General features: G+C 41.8%; 1 protein-coding gene across 2 annotated transcripts in view; it reads right to left on the bottom strand.

Moving 5' to 3' along the window:
- The window catches only part of AFG1L (AFG1 like ATPase), a 204,436-nt gene that overhangs the window by 35,204 nt on the left and 142,979 nt on the right, over nucleotides 1–26,253 (bottom strand). For both annotated transcript variants that reach the window (XM_068231263.1, XM_068231262.1), the window contains exons 8-10: nucleotides 18,194–18,276; nucleotides 13,585–13,655; nucleotides 13,228–13,328 (exon numbers count right to left, since the gene is read on the bottom strand). In XM_068231263.1, the coding sequence (XP_068087364.1) occupies nucleotides 13,228–13,328; nucleotides 13,585–13,655; nucleotides 18,194–18,276 (255 nt within the window). The remainder of the gene's footprint in view (nucleotides 1–13,227; nucleotides 13,329–13,584; nucleotides 13,656–18,193; nucleotides 18,277–26,253) is intronic.

Below are 26,253 nucleotides of genomic sequence, written 5' to 3'. Positions count from 1 at the left end.
CCCTTCGAGCTCCAGAGGTTTAAACTAATAAATCACCCATCTGCCACGGGGATGCGGCAAATCTATTGGGGCATTCATGCAGACCAGGATTATATTTCGAAAACAGGTAAAAAAAAAATGAGACTTCAGAGTCTCTTTAAGAAACGGACACAGAAGGGACCGATTGGTTTTAGTCTTGTGGGCAGGTTGGCTGGTTGTCCAAGAAAAAAAAAAAATTCACAAGGCTGACAGCCGAGGGGAAAAAAATAAATAAAAAAACTATAGTTACTCACCGGGTAACGTTCTTTCTAGTGATCCTCTGGGACAAGACTCCGAGATATCCACGCCCCTTCCAGGAAATATTTCAATCCCTCCCCTATAAAAGAAAGGCCATGAGAATCTCTCCTCAGTCTTAAATAATAACTGTCTAGAACTCTTCCTTTCACTTATTTATACTATGAACCACTCCATACAAAGTACAGAATGAATCTACTATACCCAAATCGGGTGGTACTCTTGTCCCAGAGGATCACTAGAAAGAACGTTACCCGGTGAGTAACTATAGTTTTATCCAGTGATCCTCTGGGACAAGACTCCGAGATGATAAGCAAGAATCAAACCTCAGGGTGGGTAGCAGCCTTCAGGACCTTACGACCAAAGGCTTGCTGTTGTTCTGATAACACATCCAACTTATAATGTTTCACAAAAGTGTTAAAACTTGACCACGTAGCGGCTTTGCAGATCTGCTCCGGGGTAGCACCAGAATTATGTGCCCAGGATGATGCCACTGCTCTAGTTGAATGTGCCGTAAAGGACAATGGGAGTTCCAGGTTCAACAAAGAATAAGACATAGTAATAGCTTTCTTAATCCATCTAGAAATAGTAGATTTGGATGCCGTGCAACCTTTATTTTTTCCCCCAAATAGCACGAACAAGGAATCAGACCTCCTGAATTCTGAAGTAATCTTGATATAGTGTAAAATACACCTTCTGACATCTACTAGGTACAGATCTTTATCTTTCTTTTTACTCCCCTGAACGTTAAAGGAAGGAATAACAATAGATTGAGATCTATGGTACTTGGACACCACCTTTGGAAGAAACCCTGGGTCTGTCTGCAACACTACCCTGTCTCCAAAGTCCTGAAAATATGGAGGTTTACAAGAAAATGCCTGAATTTCACTAACCCTCCTAGCTGTAGATATGGCAGTGAGGAACACAGTTTTAATTGTGACATGCAATAAATCACCCTGGTCCAATGGTTCAAATGGAGCCCCAGATAACCCTTTTAGCACCGACGGTAAATCCCACGGGGACACATTAGGTGCTTTTATAGGTACCTGTCTACTAATAGCTTTAAAAAAATCTTACCACCAAATCCTCCGTAGCTAATTTTTTACCTGTTATGGCAGCCAAGGATGATACCTGCACTTTTAATGTGCTGACCGATAAACCTTTTTCCCAACCTTCCTGCAGAAAATCCAATAGTGCTGGAATAGAAAAAGAATCATAGGAGGAAGAATCTAACCAATGAAAAAAAGTTTTCCAATACTTAATATACATACTTCTGGTAGAATCCTTTCTACTTTTCAATAAAGTTTGAATAACTCTACTGGAAAGCCCCTTGCTCTTAAGCCAAACTACCTCAGGATCCAGGCTGCTAGTTTTAACTTTTCCACCTCCGGATGCCAAAGCTTCCCTTGGTACAGTAGATCTTTCCTGTCCGGCAGCTTCAGAGGAGGTTCCACAGCTAACTTTTTTAGAATTGGGAACCAACTCCTCTTTGGCCAAACCGGCGCAATCAGAATTAACGGAGCTTGAATTTCCTTCCATTTTTTGATGACTAATGGAATGAGAGGCAGAGGAGGAAAAGCAAACGCCAGAGGAAAGTTCCATACTTGTGACAGCGCATCTATCCCCCAAGGATCGTCCCTTGGATTTATCGAGCAAAAAACTGGCAGCAGAGCATTCTGCTTCGTCGCAAAAAGATCGATTGAAGGAACCCCCCAGAGATCTGTAATCAGAGCAAAAACCTCTCTGTTCAGGGCCCATTCTCCCGGAAGAACAGCATTCCTGCTTAACTTGTCCGCATCTAGATTCTGAAGCCCCTTCAGATGAAGAGCTTTCAGAGATAGTACATTCACCTGGGCCCAAGTACAGATTTCCTCTGCCTCCTCTTGCAACCACTCCGACCTCGTGCCCCCTTGCTTGTTTATGTATGCCACCGTGGTGGAATTGTCTGATCTTACCATAACATGTTTGTTTTGTACAATGTTTTGTGCTTGAATGTGAGCTAACTTTACAGCCCTCAATTCTCGCCGATTGGACGAGAATTTCTTCTCTTCCTGACTCCACTGTCCCTGAAAGGCCTGATGCTCCACGTGAGCACCCCACCCCCAAGCACTGGCATCTGTTGTGATAGTTACTTCTCTGGGGTATACCCATAAATTCCCCTGGGACAGATTTCCCTTGTTCAGCCACCAGTCCAAATCCCGGATGACTGCTAAGGGAAGCATCACTTCTTGATCCAAGTTCCGCTGAGATCTGTCCCAGATCTTTAATAGAAAGGACTGAAGCCTCCTTTGGTGTGCTAAAGCCCACTGAACTGCTGGAGCTGTGGAAGACAAAAGTCCCAGAGTTCTCATTATCACTCTTAAGGAAACTTTTGGGTTCCTTTGTAGACAGGTTATTTCGTTCATAACCTTGTCTATCTTCTCCTGTGGCAAAAACATTTTTTGAACTGACGTGTCTATCATCATTCCTAAAAATTTTATCGTTTAAGTTGGTATCAATACAGATTTGTCTCGATTTACCAACCACCCCAGATCTGCCAGATACCTCAAAGAAGTTTCTAGATGTGCCTTCAAAAGCTCCACCGAATCGGCAAAAATCAAAATATCGTCGAGATAAAAAATCACCTGGATAGCTTGCTCCCGGAGAGGAACTAACGCATCCGCCATAATTTTTGTAAAAATGCGAGGTGCCGAACTGATCCCGAAAGGAAGGCAAGTGAATTGGAAGTGACACAGAGTGCCTTCTAGAGATACGGCAAACCTGAGGTATCTCTGTGAATATGGGTGAATGGGAACATGCCAATATGCATCCTGCAGATCCAAATTGACCATGAACGACCCTGCTTCCAACAGATTTCTGATAGAGTAAATCGATTCCATCCTGAATCGTTTGTACTTGACCAACGGAATTAATTTCTTTAAGTTGAGAATCAACCGGAATTTCCCCGACGGTTTCTTTACCAGAAACACGGAAGAGTAGAACCCCCTTCCCTGTTCCGACCGAACGACTGGAATGATCACATTCTGATCTATCATGACTTTCAGAATTCGAGACAATTCCTGCGACATAGCCGCATCTACCGGATTTCTTGCTATCATAAATCTGTTGGGAGGAACAGAATCGAACTCTATTCGATAACCCATTTTCACAATTGTGCAAATGTAAGGGCTGGCGACTGAATTTCTCCACACCTCGCTGAAGTTCTTCAGTCGACCCCCCACTTGATGGTCATAGGGATTTCTTATTATCCTGGGGCTTGATAAGAAAACTCCCCTTACCATTTTTGTTAAAGGACCATCCTTTCCTTTTAGACTGTACTTGACGCTGATTACGTGGCCTATTGAAAGGACGTTTAGTAGGCTGCGTAACCTTTTTCTTTGGAAAGACCTTCTTTTTACTAGAAGTTCTTTCCAAAGTAGCATCCAATTCAGGCCCAAATAACAGATTACCTGTAAACGGGACTGAACATAACCTGGATTTAGAAGTGATACTTCCTTCCCAAGTTTTAAGCCAAACTGATCTTCTAGTAACATTTGCTAACCCAGCTGCTCTCGCTGTATACTTAATGCCTTCTGCTGATGCATCTGCCAGGTAACTAGTGCCTTTAAAAAGTAGTTCTAAGGCCTCCAGAAGTTCTTCCTTAGAAGCCCCCTCCTGAATCTTATTTTTAAATTGATCCAACCACAACAACATGGTTCTTGATACACACGTAGAAGCTATAGTCGGCCTAAAAATAGCCGAAATAGCCTCCCATGTACGTTTTGAAAAAGCATCCGTCTTACGATCTAACGGATCTTTTAAAGAGCCTAAATCCTCAAAGGCCAACTCTCCCTCTTTAACCATCTGAGAAAAAGGCGTATCCAGCTTAGGACATTTACCCCATAAATTAACTTCCTCTTCACTAAACGGGAATCTTCTCTTCATTCCTTTAGAAAAAATAAGTTTTTTATCAGGTTCGGTCCACTCCTTCAGGATAGACTGGCGAATAGACTTATGAACTGGAAAAACAATGCCTTCACTGTCTTGCCAACCTTCATAGAGTTTATCATGAGGAGTTAACGAATCTGAATTCCCTTTATCAATCTGTAAGGTATCAATAATAGCATCAATCAGGCCCTCTGTGTCCTCTACTTTAAATTTAGAAGGGGTCTCCTTAAATTCTTCTGCACTATTATGAGAATCTGAACCCACCTCCCCTTCTGAAGTAGAAGAAACTGCTGGCACAGGGGTTTCTGGTTTAGATTGTTTCTTAGTTTCAGCCAAGGAAGATTTAAACTGTTTAATAGTATCAGCCATTTCCTGTCTAAAGGCTCTAATAGTATCTTTGACAGAGAGGCCATCCTCTGCTAAAACCTTCTTAGAGCAGGGTTTGCAGAGTGTCTTTTCCCATTCAGCTGGCAATCTTGTATTGCATACTGGGCACTTTCGCTTGGATCCATCTTTTGCCTGCAAAACATGATCCAAATAGCCCACCATTAGAATGGAAACATTTTTGCCCCGATAGTTCTAAGTATTTTACTATAGCGCAAGAAAAATACCTTAGAGGGACCAGCACCTTCCTCCCCCGGAGCCACAGACATTGCGACTGTCCTGTTCGCTCCCAGAGCCAGAGTGAGAGGAAGCCGGCGCGTCCCACCGCCTCCCTTATACTAACCCCGCCCTGGTTTCCGCCGGAAGTGACGTCAGAGGCAGCCGCGCGCGCGGCTATAAAACTTCCCCAGACCATACCCGATGGACCTTCTGTTCCGCTGATGCTGTCTCCAGCTGCGTGCAAGACAGCCCACCGCCACTTTCAACCAGGCCAGAGGGATCGAGGACGCCATCTCGCTTTCTCCCTCCTCTTAAGGGAGCAAACACGAGGCAAGGTAAGAAACCTTGATGCTGACAGACTGACCAACTCAGTCTCGGCAGCCCCCTACAAGGCTCCCCAGGCCCTACTTACCACAGACCTGGTTCACCCGAGGGAAAGAAAACATCCTTCTCGCGCAGGAAATATTTCAAACTGAGGAGAGATTCTCATGGCCTTTCTTTTATAGGGGAGGGATTGAAATATTTCCTGGAAGGGGCGTGGATATCTCGGAGTCTTGTCCCAGAGGATCACTGGATAAAATATAAGAATCATAAGTATATGTTTACACAGCTCTCAGCCTGGCATTAGAGTTGCTCTTAATAGCAAAAATACAAATCATGAGGCATCCAATGGAACCTGGATGAGGCACTCCCTATGTGCATGCGTGGAAGGTACATAATGGGTGCCAAATTGTTGGTGTGCAGAGTGTTTAAAGGTTCTTTCACACTAGCATGACAGCTGCAGCTCCAACACGGTAAATCCAACAGAAAATAGTGTGCATCCTGCGATAAAGTGTTCCCGCAGGGGTTAAATCATCATGCACGGGAGCGTTTTCTGCACTGTGAACGGTAACATGACAGTCTGTGTGCTTTTATGTTATTATGCATGTGGCACACAATGTACAGTGTGTGAGAACTAATTATCACACAGTGTGAAAGGGCCCTAAAAATAAACAATATAGTGGGAAGCAAGTATGCTTGTACGTCCTGACCATCCTCCAACTGCTCAGTTTCTTCAGCCCCCCATTTAAAAGCAGCTACCCTTCACGCCTAATGGATGTTCATCTGAGCAATTCTGAACTGTGCATGCAAGAGTAGCAAACTGCACATGCACAGTAAGTTCATAACCAGCACAAGTACAGTTGCAAATCGCTTGCGCACGGCCACTTCCTTTCGCATTCTTTGAATGAAAGGGCCAGTCGAATAGTAAAGGGATGGGAGACAGGAGGGACCCTGAAATGAATGGTGGGAGATGGTCTTCAGGTAATCTAGCCCACTATGGACAAATTGGGAATTGTTACAAAATAAATAAATCAGATACCTCTCTTGGTCCCCTCATTGTGGCGGCAGCTCCTCTGTTTGACTCCCCTGCCGATGGGGGCTTTGGGAGTCAAGTGCACCCTAAGACAGGTGGCTCTATAGTGCGCATGCGCGAGTGTGCAACAGGGTGCTCGCTGGTGCGTGCACACTCTGGCTCCCAAAGACTTCTGAAGCCTCCCTTTGGTGGCGGAGAGAGCAATATTTGACCAAATTGGTTGAATACTGCTACCGGGGAGCAAGCGCTGGAACGCGGGGGCCATGAGAGGAGCAGGAAGGCTCTATAGGACCCAGAGCCTTCCCTTTCCTAGGTAAGTATCTGGTTTATTTATTTTTTTATTTTTATTTTTTTTTAATTGGTTCCCATTCACTTTAATACGCACGCACACTTTTTAGGGGTACTTTAAACACATGTAAAGTGAGAACCTCCTGAACACAGGATGATAAAGTGACATTTAGATTTTAAATCCAGATTGAATCTATTACAGAGGTTTATGTATAACAATATTCTGTACTCCTAGAAGTCATTGTTAAGCCCAGTAATGAAAAAGTTCACGTAATTGAGAGTTAAAGCATTATTCTATATTCCCATGAAACATCAATTCTAGAAAGACTTCCTTTCATCTTCCCATCAAACACCATTATTCCCTTTAAATCTCTGCATGTTTTACAAGTAGGTTATTACTGTCCATGTGCCAGTGTGGATATTTGTGGTTTACTTCCTGAACTAATTGAAATGATTACATTCCCCATATTCTGTCTGATCAATTATAAAAACAAAAATAAACTTAGCGCACAATGTATCTGCTTTGCCCAAAACAAATAATTAGGTCTTTTGTGTTTAGGAGTTTCGGTGCACTTCAACTGTTGTAGGCCGAGGGGTTACAGAATGTACAGACTGTACTTCTTACCAGTGAAGAGATGCAACAAGTGCCTACAGCATTTTATCTTTCTATAAGTAGCCAAAGGAATCCAAGCTCAAGTAATATGTTTACTACTGGGAAACAAGAGAACATGTGCCAGTCTGATACAGAGAGCTTCAGTAACCTGTATCCGTAGATAAACAGCAGCTCCACCAATGACAACTCTGATTAAAGGAGAAACCCACCAAGTGTCATTGGACCAAAACAAGAAAATATTGATACCCATTTGCCAGCTTTGTCATTCAAGAGTTATAAGCGACCAAAAATTTGATTCGGATATTTTACAGGCCCTCTCTTTATTGGGAGTTTTAGACCAATACCTGATAATTAAACTGGACCTGAACTAACTCAGAACTTCCCCTCTGCTTTAAAAGATACGCAACAGCACAACAACATTTAAAAAAAAACATTTCTTTGTTAGCAGTTCTGTCATGGCAAATGAGATTCCTGAGCTGACATGGCTGAAGAGATCAAATTACAGTGGTGATTGGTCACAAACGAGGAAGAATTAGACAGCCTAAAGCAGGCATGGGCAAACTTGGCCCTCCAGCTGTTAAGGAACTACAAGTCCCACAATGCATTTTCCTTTTTGAGTCATGACTGTGGCTATCTGCAATGCATTCTGGGACTCGTACTTCCTTAACAGCTGGAGGGCCAAGTTTGCCCATGCCTGGCCTAAAGTCGCTAAATACATACAAGGTACATTTCTCTCTGTCTTCCTTCTGTCCTGTGCAAGAGTTCTGGCCCACTTTAAGGTCAATAAACACTTTAAAAACTGTTGAGGTCCAATGGAATTTTTACAATTTTTGATGTCAGCTTTGGAATGATCATGGTACACACAAGCTATTCAGCTTCTAAATCGAGATGAGAGTTCAGATCTATGGAGAGGAGAGGGGTGCAGATGCATGGGTGTAAGCTGCCAGTGCCCGTACATAACAGTAATTGGACATGCTAGTAAATCATGACTGATAACTACTAACAAGTTACTATCAGGGGACATCTGTGGTCACTTTACAATTGCCTTCAATTGGGCTTTTCCAGGACAATTTTTTTGCAGTATGGTTAGCATGAGCCACATATTTAGACATATTTCAGGGGAAATTACCAGAGTAAAGGTTAGCAGGGTTACATATATTTAGAGCACAGGGACGGATCTAGACCAAGTTGCCCCAAGTTGCGCCTGGGGCAAGGTCAGGTTTTGGCGCCTAAACTGCCATTCCCCATCCACATTTTGCCGCCTTTTTAAGAATTTAACAAACTGCGCCTGGGGCAAGAGACCTGCTTGCTCCCCCCTAGATCCGTCCCTGTTAGAGCAGAGCTCTACACTATCAACTTGAAGAAAATTATTTATATTTCAGGAGCATTTTATAGAAGTCTTGTTGATGAGGTCCTGCATTATCCATTGGCATAACAGCTCAGTTATTGTATTTTTTGGGAGGAAAATATAGTAAAGTACATACATTGGTCAGGCCATTAGGTGACCACACTTTATCCAGTAGAATGAATATCATTTTGTAATTTAAGCATGCTGTATAGGTCGGGATCCAGGTAATGCACTGCATAGTAAGGCAGGAGAATAAGTACAAGAGGTCGTTGTGCAGCCATCTGCTGTATAAATTCAGGGCAAGGTTTACGTCAAATAAAATTCAGAAAGACCATTGACCGCATTTTCGGTTAAAGTAGCAGCATGAGGACCACAGAAAGGTGTAGAGAAAAGGCATTACAAATGTCCTTAGAAGGACCATCTATTATTATTACACAATTATAAAATTGACAGAAACACACCACCAACAGCATGTTTGTGTTTTATGTAGTAGTATCCCTTAGATAGGGTGTCACTGCCAAATTTATACTTAGGCAGTGTCCTAGCAGCAGCTTTCTGAAGCTGTCGAGGGCACCATTCGGTCAGAGCCCACTATAAAAGATCAGTATCAAGAAAATTGCAGCAGAACTTTTCAGACAATTGACAGCAGGAAGGTAACAGTACAAATCCTTTCAGAGAGATGTAGCAACAGCAGGCTGAAAAGTGATAGTGTGCTTAGACTTTTGCTAATGGTAAATGCAAATATAGATTTATACACACACACACACACACACACACACACACACACACACACACACACACACACACACACACACACACACACACACACACACACACACACACACACACACACACACACACACACACTTGTAGCACTATGAGAAGATGGATATAGGGAAATAAAGTTCAATGGGTCTCAATAGGATTGAGGCAAATAAAAACAAAATATACTTTGTTTCTAAACTGCACTACACTGATATGCTAACAAACACAAACATGATACATAAAAAACACATTTATTTTTTCCCTTTAAGTACAATATGGGCAACACAAAGACCATAAAGTTACAATTATACACACTTAGTTTTTGTACAGTAGCTGATAATGTGTATATGACAAAAACCCTAAACATGAAGGCTGGACAATGCACAGACAGAAAATGAAATAAGAGACTTCTAAACACACGTTAACACAAAGGCCTGGTGCACACCAGAGGAGTTTTTCTGAGCGTTTTGAGTTTTTAAATCTGCTGCTAATGTTATCCTATGTGTCTGTGCACACTGGAGCAATGAGGTTTTGTAAAAAAAAAACCATAGCATTACATTGGGAAGAGCTTTTAGAGGTTTCCAAAGCTCTTCCCAATGTAATGCTATGGGTTTTTTTTTTTTTTTTTTTTTACAAAACCTCATTGCTCCAGTGTGCACAGACACATAGGATAACATTAGCAGTAGATTTAAAAACTCAAACCGCTCAGAAAAACTCTGGCGTGCACCAGGCCAAACACTACCCTCTCTCAAACTGTCCATCTCTCTCTCACTACCTAACTGCGCTTTGTAGTTCCTAGCTCAAACACTAAGACTTTGTTCAAACTGGCATTAAATGCCATTGCTCCCAGTTGCTGTGAGAACAGGACAACACCAACAAAAATGAGGGTAGGGAGTTCAAAGTTTGTACACCAATATTCATATTCAAATAATGTTAAGTCTAGGGGGTCTAGGGGGTGCTGCATGCAACATCTTTTGCCAGTTGTTCCCTTACTACATAGCAATTCCTCCTCAAATGACACTACCAAGCCAAACTGATGCTGCTCTAATGGCCCATACTCACGGGCTACAAATGTCGCCGCAATGCAGCGACAGGTCGCCCGTGAGTATGCGGCGTTACACGGGCGCGCACCCCGAACCGTCGCTGATGTCGCCGGGCGATTGAACCGCTCAATCGCCTGGCGACAGTCGCCGCCGCAACTCCGTCGGGACCGTCGCTAGTCCGCGTGAGTACGCGGACTAGCGACAGCAACAAGATAAGAAATGTATTGGGCTTCCGGCGGGGGGAGGAGCAACAGCGACAGCTTCCGCCGCATCAGTTGCCAGGTCCCTCCGCTGTGTGTATGCGGAGGGACCTGGCGACGAACTGTCGCCGGCCTGTCGCGCACACGCTCACGTGTGCTGGCGACAGGCCAAAAAGTTGCCCATGAGTATGGGCCATAACGTTGCAAGAGAAACAAGTCAGCACATCCTGTAAGGCTGAAGGCTAAGAGCAGTTACTAAAAGCCTCCACATGCACTGCAGGCTGCATAGAAACTGCCAGTGCATTGATTATGCCATTTTGATAAATATATAAATGATCCATAATTGGTTAAAAAGAGAATTTTTATTTTTTTATTTTTTAGAGACAACACATTGTCAATTTTTCCACATTTCCGTTCTTTACAACTGGTCATATTTTTATCAGTGTAAACCAAAAAACTTATTTCTAACTGCTTTGGGCCTTTTATATGGGAATCAGGAGTATTCAACCAATTCAGTAAAACCTCTGGGTTTTTACTATAATCCCCCACCCCCCCAAGAAAGGGAAGGAGAAAAAAAAAAAAAAAAAAAAACCTGCTGCCAGGATAGTAATGGTCAACAAGATGCACAGGATTGTGTGCTAATTGAATGTAAAATGTATGCAGCTTTATTTCAATCTTTTTTTATTGAAATAATTTTTTAAAGAAAAGGATGAACAGTATTACAACGTAACTGTACATAAACAGTGGATACAGTTACAGCGATATTAACCACTTTACCTCCCGCGGTACGGATTTCTCCGTCCCTTTTTCCACCCTTATAAAACCAAGGGACGGAGAAATCCGTACCTCCCGCGCTACCGCCGCTCATGCACGCCGCTCCCCTGGAGATCAATGAACGGGAAAATCCATTCCCGTTTGTTGATCTAAGCCCCCGCAATGATCTGTTGCTTCTATGAGGAACAGTGCGATCATTGTGATTTTCCCAGCCTCGTAGTGCTTCCTGTAAGAGTCCTTCCAGACGCTTACAGGTCGCATGAACACAAAACGCACTGTGGCCAAATAGTAAAACTACACCCCAAAGCATTTTACATATACAAATACATTAGTTTTACACATTAAATTAACTCATTACCTCCCACACTCCATTTTTTTTTTTTGTAAAAAAAAAAAAAAAAAAATACAATAAAAAAAAAAAAATTGTTACCTTAGGGACTGAACTTTTTAAATATTTATGTCAAGAGGTTATAACACTTACTTTATAAACTATGGGCTTGTAATTAGGGATGGATGCAAAACTAAAAAAAATTGAACCTTTATTTCCAAATAAAACATTGGCGCCAAACATTGTGATAGGGACATAATTTAAACGGTTTTATAACCGGGACAAATGGGCAAATACATTTCATGGGTTTTAATTACAGTAGCATGCATTATTTCAATACTATAATGGCCGAATACTGAAAAATAATTATTTTTTCCCACATTTTTTCCTATTTTCCCATTAAAACACATTTAGAATAAAATAATTCTTGGCATAATGTCCCACCTAAAGAAAGCCTAATTGGTGGCGAAAAAAACAAGACATAGTTCATTTCATTGCGATAATAAAGTTCTAGACGAATGAATGAAAGGAGCGCTGAATGGTGAAAATTGCTCTGGGGGTAAAACCCCTCAGTGGTGAAGTGGTTAAAAGATAAATAACAGGTTTCAAATCAGATACACATATAGGAACAAGAAGTGTTTTACATTACCAATCATTATTCTCAAACACTTTGGAAAGGGAAGAGAGTGAGAATCACAGTGACTTAGCATTGGATCCATTAACATTACTTTGAGAATTACCAGAATTTATAGTAATGAGACATAACTGGAAATAACTATTGAAAAGCTGTTGTAAAGGAAGTCTGCCATCCGTCCTTAACCCTAACAGGGCCGGATGAAGATCATCCTACATTGGTTAATTTGGTACCCTTAGATATGGGACCTGTCTTCCAGCGAGGTCAGGCTGGCCTACTATTTACAGAAAACATAGTTTACGTTTAATTAGGTTTAATTAGGTACTTACTGCAGGGGTAAGTCCGCAGCTTTAAATCGAGCCGATCAAATGAATTTCCCAATAGTTTTAATTCTCAGATTTCAAGTTGCATTCGATTTCCATAACATTTGCATGCACATCAGAATTTTGCATTTCACTAACCATCTAATTCCATAAGCATAGCAGTACAAGCTTCTTGCATACAATACTCCATGGAATTAAAAAATGATGAGTTAACCCTACAAGAATGAGAAGTGATAACGGTTTCCCTTTGGAAACAAAAAATAAATCTTATTTAGGCCAGAAACCTACTAGGAGCAATTTCTAAGCGCTAGTTATTTGAAAAAGCTCTTGCTAATGCAATGTTGTGGGGGATTTTTTTAATATCACATTGCTCAAGTGGGATCACACCCATAGCATTACATTAGCAAGAGTTTTCAAATTGCAAAGCGCTCAGATAATCGCTCTTAGTGGATTTCTGGCCTTATGGTGTATTGAGGGGTGTGGAGTCCAGCCGTATTAGTCCTAATAGAGTAATCCTACTTCCTGGACTTTAGCCAAACAGAGAAAATGTGTAGTTTTGTACTAATAAAATGAAAACAAGAGGTTCTCAGCCAATAACAGAATTGTATTCAGAGGTTATTAATTTTGGTGCGATGCTGCTTGAAAACAGGCTTTTATTCATTGTTTAAGAAAAACATGGTTTGGGGAATGCAAAAACAAATCTGTCAGGAAAGCAGAGGCGTGTTAACTTGTTTATAGTTGCTGGGGCACTTACGCGGTCACAGAGTTCCTCAAATGTGCAGTCAGCAATGGATCCACAGGCTTTGCTCAGCTTCAGCTCCCTGCCCTGCACTTTCAGAATCCTTGGTCTTGTTACTATGGAAACAGGAACAAAAGCTCAGTCTTGTCTGGATAATTACCCTAAAATTCATTCCTTACAGCTAGGAAATGCATAGCTTGATGAATAATAGCACATGATTCAACACATAAATTAGACAAAATGCTGATACAATGACTGCCACTTGAGTGTGGCATCAACCCATAGACAGCAATGGAACTTATTAATTGGTCAGTGGAGATTGGGCATTGTGTTTTAAATGTGGTCTTTTTCAAGGGAAATTAACTTACGTACCATCATTTTGTTTCTGAGCCAGCTCATCAAACAACTTATCCATGACAGTCTCCACATCAGCTTCACTTGTGCTGCAGAGAAAAGAATAGCATGTGAAATTAATAACACTCAAAGCCAGCATGAAACAGCTGCCTCGGACCGCTTAGCTTCTTGCCCATACACCTAGATGGCTATATTTAAAGGGAAAAGGATGTTATGTTCAAAAACACAAACATTGGGTTTACAATGCACTTCAAAATTGGGAATATTAACTTGCAGGCAGATGATTTTGCCTTATTTGCATACACTGAAAGGCTCATGTGATTTCAACAGCTTCTAGTAACAAGGCAGAACAGGCACAACAAAGCTGCTAATGCTATGTGTACACAGAGGAGAGCAGGCTACTGGCATTCTCCTGAATGCAAAGCAAGAGCAAACACAGAGGACAGTTGATGCCTTTTTTCTCTTGTGTGACTGGGTACTGCACTCATTCACTGCACAGTGGAGACATCAGATTTTCAGAAGCTTAGTGTCCCAGGATGCATTCTTTCCTCGTGTAGGTATGAGACGACTTGAGTCAATTATAAGAAAATCACATTTTCTCAAAGCATCAGACACATATGGTCATTCTAGAAGTCAAAGCACACTGCGCAAACAAGAGAAAAACCTCATACTGACCAGCCAACTCTACGGCACTAAACTAACTGTTGCCAAGGGTTCTTGTTCCTCAGCTGAAAGAAGTTATTCAAGAAGGCATACAAAAAGAAATGTCTAATTCCCCCAGCAACCATAAAAAGCTTGAGGTTTGCTTGAAGCTTTTACAAATGTAATATACAGTGAGATGCGAAAGTTTGGGCAAGCTTGTTAATCGTCATCATTGTCCTGTATAAATCGGTTAAGATAAAAAAAAAAAAGTCAGTTAAATATATCATATGGGAAACATTGATATTTGCGAAGTGAAAGGACGTTTATTGGATTTACAGAAAGTGTGCAATAATTGTTTAAAACAAAATTAGTCAGGTGCATACATTTAGGCACAACAAAAAAGAAATAAAATCAATATTTAGTAGATCCTCCTTTTGCAGAAATTACAGCCTCTAAACACTTCCTGTAGATTCCAACGAGACTCTGGATTCTGGTTGAAGGTATTTTGGACCATTCCTCTTTACAAAACATTTGTAGATCATTCAGGTTTGATGGCTTTCAAGCATGGACAGCTCTCTAACTCACGCCACAGATTTTCAATTATACTCAGGTCTGGGAATTGAGATGGCGATTGCAGAATGTTGTACTTGTTCATCTGCATGAATGCCTTAGTGGATTTTGAGCAGTGTTTAGGGTTGTGGTCTTGTTGAAAGATCCAGCCCTGGTGCAGCTTCAGCTTTGTCACTGATTCCTAGACATTGGTCCCCAGAATCTGCTGATACTGAGTGGAATCCATGCCTCCCTCAACTTTGACAAGATTCCCAGTCGCTGCACTCTCCATACAGCCCCATAGCATGATGGAACCACCACCCTGTTTTACTGTAGGTAGCAGGTGTTTTTCTTGGAATGCGGTGTTCTTTTTCCTCCCCTTGTTATGCCCAAATAACTGAATTTCACTTTCATCAGTCCACAGCACCTTATTCCAAAATGAAGCTGGCTTGTTCAAATGTTCTTTAGCATACCTCAAGCGGCTCGGTTTATGCTGTGGGCTGAGAAAAGGCCTCCTCTGCATCACTCTCGCATACAGCATCTCCTTGTGTAAAGTGCGCTGAACAGTTGAACGATGCACAAGGTCTCCATCTGTAGCAAGATGTAGGTCTTTGGTGCTGGTCTGTGGGTTGACCGACTGTTCTCACCATTCATCGCTTCTGTCAATCCGAGATTTTTCTTGGTCTGACACCTGAAGCCTCAACTTGAACTGAGCCTGTGGTCTTCCATTTCCTCACTATGTTCCTAACTGTGGAAACAGACAGCTGAAATCTCTGAGACAGCTTTCTGTATCCTTCCCCTAAACCATGATGGTGAACAATCTTTGTCTTTATTAGAGAGTAGTTTTGAGACCCCCATGTTGCTAGTCTTCAAAGAAAATTAAAAGAGGAGAGAAACTTACAATTGACCCCCTTAAATTCTCTCTCATAATTGGATTCACCTGTGTATGTAGGTCAGGGGGTCACTGAGCTTACCAAGCCAATTTGCGATCCAATAATTAGTTCTAAAGGTTTTGGAATCAATAAAATGATAACCGTGCCCAAATTCATGCACCTGCCTAATTTTAAACAATTATTGCACAATTTCTGTAAATCCAATAAACTTAATTTCACTTCTCAAATATCACGGTGTGTCTCCTATATATGATATATTTAACTGACACTTTTTTTTATCATAACCACCAACGATTTATACAGGAAAATCATGACCATTAACAAAATTGGCCATTCCACTGTATATCTAATTCATTGCAAGTTTTCCTTTTCCCGTAAGGGCTGGCTCGCACTGTCTGCTGCCCTGCATTTTTAAAGACCGTAGTGAATACAGGCCATACTAGGTTTGGTCCATGAATAGCGGTACTGGAATAACATGCAACCAGCAGAGCACCAAAGGCCCTAGTTCCTGACACCTCATTGTGCATCTCCTTACATTTAATCTTTTCTTGAGCACTATTTTTCCAGATCTGGCAACTCTTAACCTGCTGGGCGGTCTGGACGAGCTCAGCTCGTCCAGTACCGCCGGAGCCTTCCGCTCAGGCCCTGCTGGGCCGATTTGGCTCAAATAAAAAGCAGCACACGCAGCCGGCACTTTGCCAGCCGCGTGTGCTGCCTGATCGCCGATCCGCCGCGAGCAGCGGCGAAAGAGGGTCCCCCCAGCCGCCTGAGCCCAGCGTAGCCGGAACAAAAAGTTCCGGCCAGCGCTAAGGGCTGGATCGGAGGCGGCTGACGTCAGGACGTCGGCTGACGTCGATGACGTCACTCCGCTCGTCGCTATGGCGACGATGTAAGCAAAACAAGGAAGGCTGCTCATTGCGGCCTTCCTTGTTTATTCTGGGCGCCGGAGGCGATCGGAAGAACGCCTCCGGAGCACTCTCTAGTGGGCTTTCATGCAGCCAACTTTCAGTTGGCTGCATGAAATAGTTTTTTTTTTTATTAAAAAAAAAAAAACTTCCCGCAGCCTGCCTGGCGATCTTAATAGAACGCCAGGCAGGTTAAGGTACATACACACGTCGGATTTTCGCAAACCACCTGTCGTTTGGACGTCCAAACGACGGGTCGTTTGTGAAAATCCGGTGTGTATGTACCTTAACTGGAAGGTAAAATGAGGAGACTTAAAGGACACCTGAAGTGAGAGGGATATGGAGGCTGCCATATTTATTCCCGTTTAACAATGCAGATTGCCTAGATGTCCCAATGATTCTCTACCTCTAATATCTTTAGTCATAGACCCTGAATAAGCATACAGAACAGCGGTTTGAAGTTTGACTGGATGATATGCATGCTGGTTTCAGGTGTGCGATTCAGATATGGTTGATGTCACACAGATCAGTAGGATGCCAGGCAACTGGTATTGTTTAAAAGGAAATAAATATGGCAGCCTCCATAGTCCTCTCACTTCAGGTGTCCTTTAACTTCAAAAGCTGTATATAGACATTCTAGATATATAAACCAAAACACTTATGATGACAGAACAGCACTGAAAGTTAAAAGTTTTACTAAGAGCCGAATGAACCAGAGTTTACACCACACTGACATGGCCGTTCACAGTTCAGATTTACAAACTGACCCTTTTAAAAAGAAAATACAAATAGAAGACGGTACAGTTCTACAAATAGAAGACGGTACAGTTCTACAAATATAATTAATGATGTTTGTTTTCAATTTTGGTTTGCTTTTCATTTGCATGGTTGAGGTGTCCCAGAATGAAATAGTTGGGATACTTCCTTTCCAGTGTTACCAGTCAGAAGAATAGGTTTTACTAAGTACTGCATTTGTGCACCATCTTTCAGTAATATAGACAAGTTATACAACCTTTGATTGGACCATTTCTGTAACTATGTTTTTAGGACATGGGAGAAAACCAGAGTGACTGGAGGGAGACCATGCAAAAAAAGGGAGACCATGCAAAAAAAGGGAGACCGCACATACTATGTGCATATAATGTCCCATCCCAGAATGCAACCTTAAAACCTAGCGCTACAAGGAAAGACTGCTAGCCACTACATCCCTATCAGTGATGTTGGCATGGAGGTGGTCAATAAGACAATCAAAAGCACTTGCTATCAATTTTAATTGGCCCAATTCCAAGATCAATAAAATAAAAATTGGCATGAAAGATTTGCATCTTATTGACCATCTGTAATCAGTAACTGTGGCACCTAGCTTTTTTTTTTTCTTTTTCTTTATTGATGTAGAGATGCCAGTTAACCCAAAATTATGTTTGTAGGCTGAGGTCGGTGACATGGGAAACACCCCCCCCCCCCCCCAAAAAAAAAAAAAAAAAAAAAAAAAAAAACACCCGCAGAGAGTCTTCTAGACTGAAACGCTGATACCGCAAGGCAAGAGTGCCAACCACTTCAATCTGCTGTGCTGACTAAATGAAAACATGTCAATGTGCAGAGTAAAAAAACAAAACCCCAATTCAACTGTAAACTTACAGGAAGTATATTTTACCAGCTGCAGAAAGTACCCTCCTCCGATAATCAATTCCAGAGTCCAGTTGAACAGTGTTACAGTAAGTCTGCAAAAATGAAGATAATATGTTATCTGTATAGATCTGTAAATAACAAAATAAGCATTTCTTATAGTGTGTGAATACTCAGTTTTCTCCTTAACAGAAGAGTTGAGGAGAATTGATGTCAGAACACTGCATATGTAGCATCTGCACATGTTCCAAGTAAGTGGTTCAGAAAGTACTCTTGCTAGAAAAATCAGTATTACAACCAGATAAGCATCTTCACAGGCAAGCCAGCAATGGCTACTCCCACAATTCTTTTCAAAATAAAATCCCTTTATGATGTGAACTGACACACAGGGAAACATTTACATTACCTTCAACTGTAGCCACATCAGTTGTTCATACAGTCAGCAACTGATTTAGTGTGAAAAGGACCCTAGGGCCACTTCACCACACTTATGTGGCCTTCACCGCAATATGTGGCAACCCAAACAAACAGCAGGGACACCAGAAGGGCATAGACCGCACTGTCCAGTGTCTCCATCCATGCATTGCAATGGAGTCATAACACATGGTTGTTGACTAATATACGCAAATGCATTGCAATTTCCATTTATTGTAATGAAAGGAATTGCCGAAAAATCTCTTCAAAAACGGAAGTCCCGTGCATTTCTGCAACTTCTGTTTTACTAGGTGCTCAAGAGGTGAAGGGTCTAATGCCGGGGATATACGGTACGCCGCCGGATCGATTCCCGCTCGTCCCAGCGGGCGATTCTCTTATATTCTGCTAGTTTTCCTTATCTTTTTCCATTGTCCCGCCATCGGTATCGAGCGCGGAATCGATCCGGCGGGTGATCAGACATGTCGGAAATTATCAATCGAGCCATCTAATGGCTCAATCGAGCGGTAAAAACGTACCGTGTATTCCCAGCATTAGTCTACCAACTGTTCACACCTCATCAGTTGCAAAGTAAGCGATTTTGTAATTTATGCAAAATGACCAGCACCCACTGTGGTTATATATTTTCTGTGCTGTAACAGACTGTAACCCAGCAGAGTCAACACAAGCTATTCCACAATCATCCAGCAGCACCACATTCAAAGTTAAAGATCTATACTAAAAATGACTACATGTATTTGACACCGTCTCCTGGCAGTATCTATTGGAGGTCCTTTCGGCCTTTAGATTTGGCGATATCTTCAGGAAATGGGTGGAAATCCTATATACTAGCCCACGTGCGAGATTACGAGTTAACGGTTATCTGTCAGCTCCCTTTGATATAGGTAGAGGCACTAGGCAGGGGTGCCCTTTGTCACCCTTGTTATTTGCCTTAGCTATGGAACCGCTGGCAGCACACACTAGAAAGGACCAGGACATAGGAGGATGGGTAATTAAGCGTGTGCATGAAAAAATGTCTTTATATGCGGACGACGTCCTACTATACTTAGATAATCCTGGGCCTTCTTTGCGGAGGGTGTTGTGGGTTTATGATGTATTTGGGGACTTATCTGGGCTTAAGGTGAACTGGTCAAAGTCCGTTCTTTTGCCGGTTGACCCTCTCCCCCCTGAAGTTTTACCGGATAGCCTTCCCTTACAAGTCTGCTCATCCTTTAAATATCTGGGCATAGTAATTACTACACGTAACGAAGACTTTATTCAAAATAATTTAACTCCCGTTCTGACATCTATTGGCGAAAGGCTTAAAAAATGGTCTTCTTTACCCCTAGATCTTTTGGGTCGTACAAATATCATTAAGATGATTATAGCACCTAAGGTGCTATATGTACTACTTATGTCAGTGTGGATTCCTAATTCTTATTTTGCTAAGCTGAACACACTGGTTCAAAGCTTTTTATGGGCTAACCGACCCCCTAGAATATCCTTGGACACTCTTAGGTTAGCGGTATCTAAAGGAGGTTTGGCCCTCCCCCATTTCCAATTATATTATTACGCAGCTCAACTTACATATGTATACCGATGGCTTCATAACATAAGGAATGATGCTTCCATGGATGCTGAGGCAGACATGGCACACTCATATGAAACCCTTTGCAACATTATATATAGAGGAGAAACGTTTGCTGATAGCGGAGTTGACATTTTGAAATATTCTCTCAAGATATATTATAAATGTCAAAAATTAGTTGGGGAAAGTAAATTAAACTGTTCTAGCGCCCCCCTCTGGAGTAATCAGAAACTTCCTGAATTCTCTCTACTAGGAGATGTAAGCTTTTGGGTAATTAAAGGGGTAAAATATGTAAATCACCTTTTTCAGGACAATACATTTAAATCTTGGTCCCAAATGGCCCTTAAATTTTCCCTGCCAGCCCATGCCCGATTTAGATACTATCAGCTTCGTCACGCAACTAAAGCTCAATTTGGTAATTTGACCATTACACTATCTCCAGCTATTATCGAAAAGTGGCTTCTAAACAGAGACCCCTCCAGGCTGATTTCAAAATTGTATTCAAATTTAATGGAGAACAGATACAATGTGAAAATATCCAGGGCCAGGTCGAACTGGGAGACTTGGGAGGGGAAGAAATTCGGTTTTCTGATTGGCAAGACTTTGAAGAGACTTTCATGAAAACGGTTATTAGCTCTAGAGATAAACTTATACAGCTATGTTGTTTCCACCAGATATATTATACTCCGGTTAAAATTTCTAAATTTACCAGTGATTCCACTGATATGTGCTGGAGGTGCGGCTACAGCCCTGGTACATTTAAACATATGACATGGGACTGTGACAAAATAAGATCCTTTTGGGACAAAATTTTACAATTTATGGAAGAAGAACTGGACCTGCATGTGGTCTCTTCATATAGATATTGCCTTTTGGGAATGCTAGATGAATTATCCCTGGGTAAAAATAAAAAACTGCTAGTGAGACTGCTATTCTTTTATGCCAGGAAATCCATAGCTTTAGAATGGAAAAAACCCTTAGAGCCCTCGCTGTCTCTCTGGAAACAATAAACTCTGCATTGCCATTATATAGATTGACATGGTTAGCAAGGGGTTCTACGTCAAAATTTTCCAAGGTTTGGGATGTATGGGTTAATAACGAAAGATCTGCCATTGTCAATTTGGATGTAAATTTGAATATTGTGGATTCACTATAACTGTGGTTAATACGCCTTCTGAGTTTGTCTTCAACCTCTTACTCATGTAGTTGCTATTGCAATGTCATTTGTTCTATGGTCCATCTTTATTAGCTTTATCACGGTATGGCTCTAATATCGTTTATATGTACAATATAAAGGCTCTCATACTGTAGTACTGCAATGCTCCTTCTTACTGTAATGATGTTCTACTGTCAACTGACTGTTGTTGTTAGTGTTTGATTAAAATCAAAAAGACTTTCAAAAAAAAATAAAAAAAAAAATTATATGACTACATGTGAGAGGTTACTAAGAACAGCAAAAGTCCGCTGTTTCTATGATCTTAGTAACCTCTCACATTACCTATTTAAATAAAGAGCTTTAACTTTGAACATGGTGTTGCTGGATTGTTGTGGAATTATCGATTTTGAAATTAAAAACACAGTACTCAGTGTTGCTAGAATAGCACACAATCTGTCAGTGGAAGTGCACATTGGTCAGTTACCTGTGTTGCATTGAATACCTCTGCAAATGTTGATCTTTTTTGGTTGCATTATGTGTACAATGCTATGCAGCGCCCCAATGTGAAACTAATTTTCTTGCGGTCCTGCTAATTCTGTGTCTCCATTACTTTCAGTCAGACACCTAGAACTAGTAAGAACATTAGATGCTGGGTTTAAAGTATGACCATATTAGCCACATGCTTGTTTTAAGTGTTTCATTTAGGCACTACTGCAGTTAAAACCCAAAAAACAAAACAAAAACAAAACAAAAACAAAAAAAAAAACTCAGCAAGGCTGCTAGGCAATTGCCTTTTTTTTTTTTTTTTCTTTTACAGAAAATATATATGGCAAGCTTCATATCCCTCTCACTACAGTGTTCCTTTAAGAGAGCCAATTCTCTCTCCTATTTCTAGCCTATGCAAAACAGAAGTTTGACTTCTGAAAACAGAAGTTATTTGCGATTTTTCAACTTGGAGTGAGCATATGATGTTTCCCATAATGCATGACTGTTGCATATGCAAATCATGCCTTTGTTGTCCCTGTAAGCTAAACACACCTACCGAACTGCTGGAATGCAATTATGGGTCAGCAATTTTACACAATCTAACATGCATACAGACTGTTTCAGACTGCTTGAACCTCAGCAGTGCATGGTATGGATTAATGTGGCTCTATGTGGTAGGACTTGAAACACCCAGAGTTACAAATTGCCCAGCAAGCTCATAGTGAACCAGAACTCCTAGGAGCGTGTAAGGGGCTAAAAGGACCAACAAGCCCTCTCACTAAAATGCTATGCAAAACAGAACTTTGCCTTCTTAAAAACAGAAGGTCTTTGCAATTCAGGCTGGAGTGAGCATACGATGTCACCCACAATGCATATGAAGACTATGCAAATCATCCCTTTGTTGTCCATGTTCTTTCTAGCCTAGGATTATAATTAAAATGGCTGTTTGGTCAGCTTGACCTAATCAAATCAGGAACTCCAGAAGCAGTAACAATATGATAAAGAAAAAATAAAGAAGAAGACGACGAAATGGACCCTCACTTTTATGAATATCAATATATCACTAGAATTCTGTAGGTACCTTTTGTGCTACAAAGACAGCTCTGACCCACTGAGGAACAAATCCAATACCTAAAAGCTGTCCTATAGTACCTTGCACCAACACATTAGCAGCAGAGCCTTTTACAAATTTGGAGCGTCCAATGAAAGGACTTAAAGAGACACTGAAGCGAGACTAAATCTTGCTTCAGGTCTTATATATAGCAGGGGCACGTGTGCCCCTGCTAAAACGCCGCTATCCCGCGGCTAAACGGGGGTCCCTTCACCCCCAACCCACCCCCCGCAAAAGATGGTCGGCAAGTTGGTCGTGGGGATTGTCTTCCTGGAGGCAGGGCTAACGGCTGCAGCCCTGCCTCCAGTCGCGTCTATCAGACGCGCATCGCCGCCTCTCCCCCGCCCCTCTCAGTGAAGGAAGACTGAGAGGGGCGGGGGAGAGGCGGAGATACGCGTCTGAGAGACGCGCATGGGGCAGGGCTGCGGCGGTTAGCCCTGCCCCAACCAGGAAGCGCTCCCCCACTGCACGGAGGGGGTTTGGGGGGACAGGGACCCCCGTTAAGCCGCGCTATAGCGGCGTTTTAGCAGGGGCACGCATGCCCCTGCTAGCTATGAGGTCTGAAGCGAGATCTATTCTCGCTTCAGACTCTCTTTAACACATTACACAAATTACTAATCAGATAGATGTAGGGTATATGAAGGCCGAGGAAACAGATTAACAGTCAAGTCCTGATGCTCTCATGGCTACTGAGGGCGCTTTGGCCAATGGACCAGGTCTGATTGCTCTGCAGCTCCATTGGCAGAAAGCGAAGATGCACTGTGATGACATTTCTCTCATGGCTTGCGTTAACTTTAAGGCCTTGCTCACATTCTAAAATTGCCAGTGCAAGCGCTAAACGATCGCAAGCGCACAAGAGTTTTGGCGGTATTTTTTAGCCAGAATGATTTTATTTTCTGGTTTTTTTTGCAAGCACATAAGCTGTGTTCATTAGTAGCAGAAGATTTATTTATACTTAGGCCCAGTACACACTGTATATTTTAGCCAAATCGAACCATACAGATCCGGTCTCGGCTTCACTGGATCCGTATGGCTTAGTCCCAGACCCCCACTCCCAGTGGATTTTGCCCTTCAAGCTGTCTGTTCCTTCACTAGTGTGAAGAAACATTCCGTTCTCTCATTGCCCCCAATGCAGGGCTTCATCTTCCGTTTCCGGTCCGCTGGGCTCATCGGTCCAGAAAAAATGGTGCTGCAGCAAAGTTGCTTTCTGTTAGGTGTAACTTACGGTCCGCTTTTTAACACTAATGTGAACCAGCCCTTACCTCAGTAGAGGGAAGCCTCTGAATTGTAAAGAGGCCTCCCCAATCTAACACCTCTATTCTTGCATTGAGCCTATAAACATATTCAACAATATAGTCAAATAGTGTGCTCGCAGTTGCCCTCCCGTCCATGTACAAGCGCAGCCATACTGCCCAGGCACCCTAGTGGTTTGCTGCATAGCAGCACAAAGCCACTGGTGCACGGCTTTTTCCTCCATGCATGAATGGGTTTGTGCTACTGCACAGGCTAAAGCCCTACTGGTGCCTGTGCAGTGTGGCCATGCTTGTGCACAGACGGGAGCACGGCCACAAAGAAGATGTGGGTCCTGGCCAGCAGCAGAGGATGTCAAAGAGGATCAGGGAAGCAGATGGAGCTCCAGAGGCTTCCTCTACTGAAGAAAGCATTTTTTTTTCTACATCAGGTTTTTTTCTTTATGAACTGTTAAGGTTTCATAAACGGTTCACAAGACTTAAAAATTGTTTTTCGTTTATTCATCTCCTAATCATAAGAAAATCTGACTAAACTCCAACTCTTCTCTGGGGTAGTTCCATAAAAAAAGAGAAAATTAAATTCTGACAAAGAAAAATGGTAAAAATGATTTGGCATCACACCAACCTTTCTAACACTTATGCAAGCATCAGCTGTAAGTAGCTTTAAACAAAAACACGCAAAAAGATAGCAAGATCTACCGGTACTTATGTTGATCTGTGTCTGTATGCAAGTCTGTATGTGACCTGTATCAAAAGCACAATCATCTAATTATCTCATTTCCTGCAATATGCTGGCTCTTCCATACATTTTACAGGCTAGCTCTACAAACAATGCTACTTACGGACCACGCACCTGCCCATACACACAGCGCCCCCCCACAGCTAGGCCTTATTTTCGGGGTAGGCCTTATATTTCAAGCATGCTTGAAATATAAGGGAGGCCTTACTTTCGGGGTAGGTCTTACTTTAGGGGAAAGACGGTAATTTCAACAGAAGTGTTAAAACTAAAGGTCAGCCAGTAATGTAAATGCTTTACCTTATTCAACTGCTCAATTACAAATTATTAAAAGCAAAAATACATACACAGATTGCATCATAATGAACCCTAGCAAATACCCACGGAAAATGGGAGACAGTGGGGTGGAACTGAACACATCATAAATAGCACAAATGAGTGGAATGTGTAGGAATTTCTGTGGCTTGCAGAAAAATAATGAAAATATCAAAATTAAAAAGGATACCAAGCAATCATGACAAATGTGTCACCCTTTGTGTGGTTAATGGAAAGGATTCGGAAGAGAACACAGAATGCTTTGAACCAAAGCTGCCACAGAAGTAGGGGACTACGAAGAGGGTGGATTGTTGGACAACATGCCAAAGGTAAAGCATGTGCTCTATAGATTACAGTGTCCATCAATCGGGTGATTCTCCAGGATTCTACAGGAAACTGTTCATCTAAGTCTGGGTTGACCAGGCCCAACAGCATGATACCTTAGGGCAGGCAAACGGTTTGCTGCAAGACTTAAAGAGAGTCTGAAGCCATTTAAATTACCTCTTTATTGCAGCGTTATCTTAAGCATCTTAAGCATTAATATCAAGGAATTTATTCCCCAAAATCCCGATGCAAAATTCCATGACTTTCCAAGTCGTAGATTTTGCTACCCGGGGAGGCAGAGATTTGCACTTTAGCTCTGCTTCCAATCTAGTCAATCTCTGCCTCTCCCAGTAAAAAAAAAAAAAAAAAAAAAAAAAAGAGAAAAGAAATGGTATAGAGGCCAAGATTGACTGGAATGGAGGCAGAAATACTGCTCTACAGGAAGCAATCGAACAAAAATTTCCCTGGGGCTTTCGGGGGGATAAATACCTCCTTCTAAACAAAACAACAACAAAAAAAATTAAAAAACAAAAAACAAAAAAAAAAAAAACATTTACCCAAGGGTCTGAAGTTTTTAAATATGCATGTCAAGAGTATGTTATATTATTTTAAATTATAAGCTTGTAAGTAGTGATGGACGCAAATTGAAAAAAAATGCACCTTTATTTCTAAATAAAATATCGGCGCCATAAATT

The sequence above is a fragment of the Hyperolius riggenbachi genome, chromosome 4, assembly GCF_040937935.1.
Source record: "Hyperolius riggenbachi isolate aHypRig1 chromosome 4, aHypRig1.pri, whole genome shotgun sequence".
NCBI classification, from domain to species: domain Eukaryota; kingdom Metazoa; phylum Chordata; class Amphibia; order Anura; family Hyperoliidae; genus Hyperolius; species Hyperolius riggenbachi.
The sequence above is the reverse complement of the archived record's forward strand: the minus strand, read 5'-3'. Positions and strand labels throughout refer to the sequence as shown.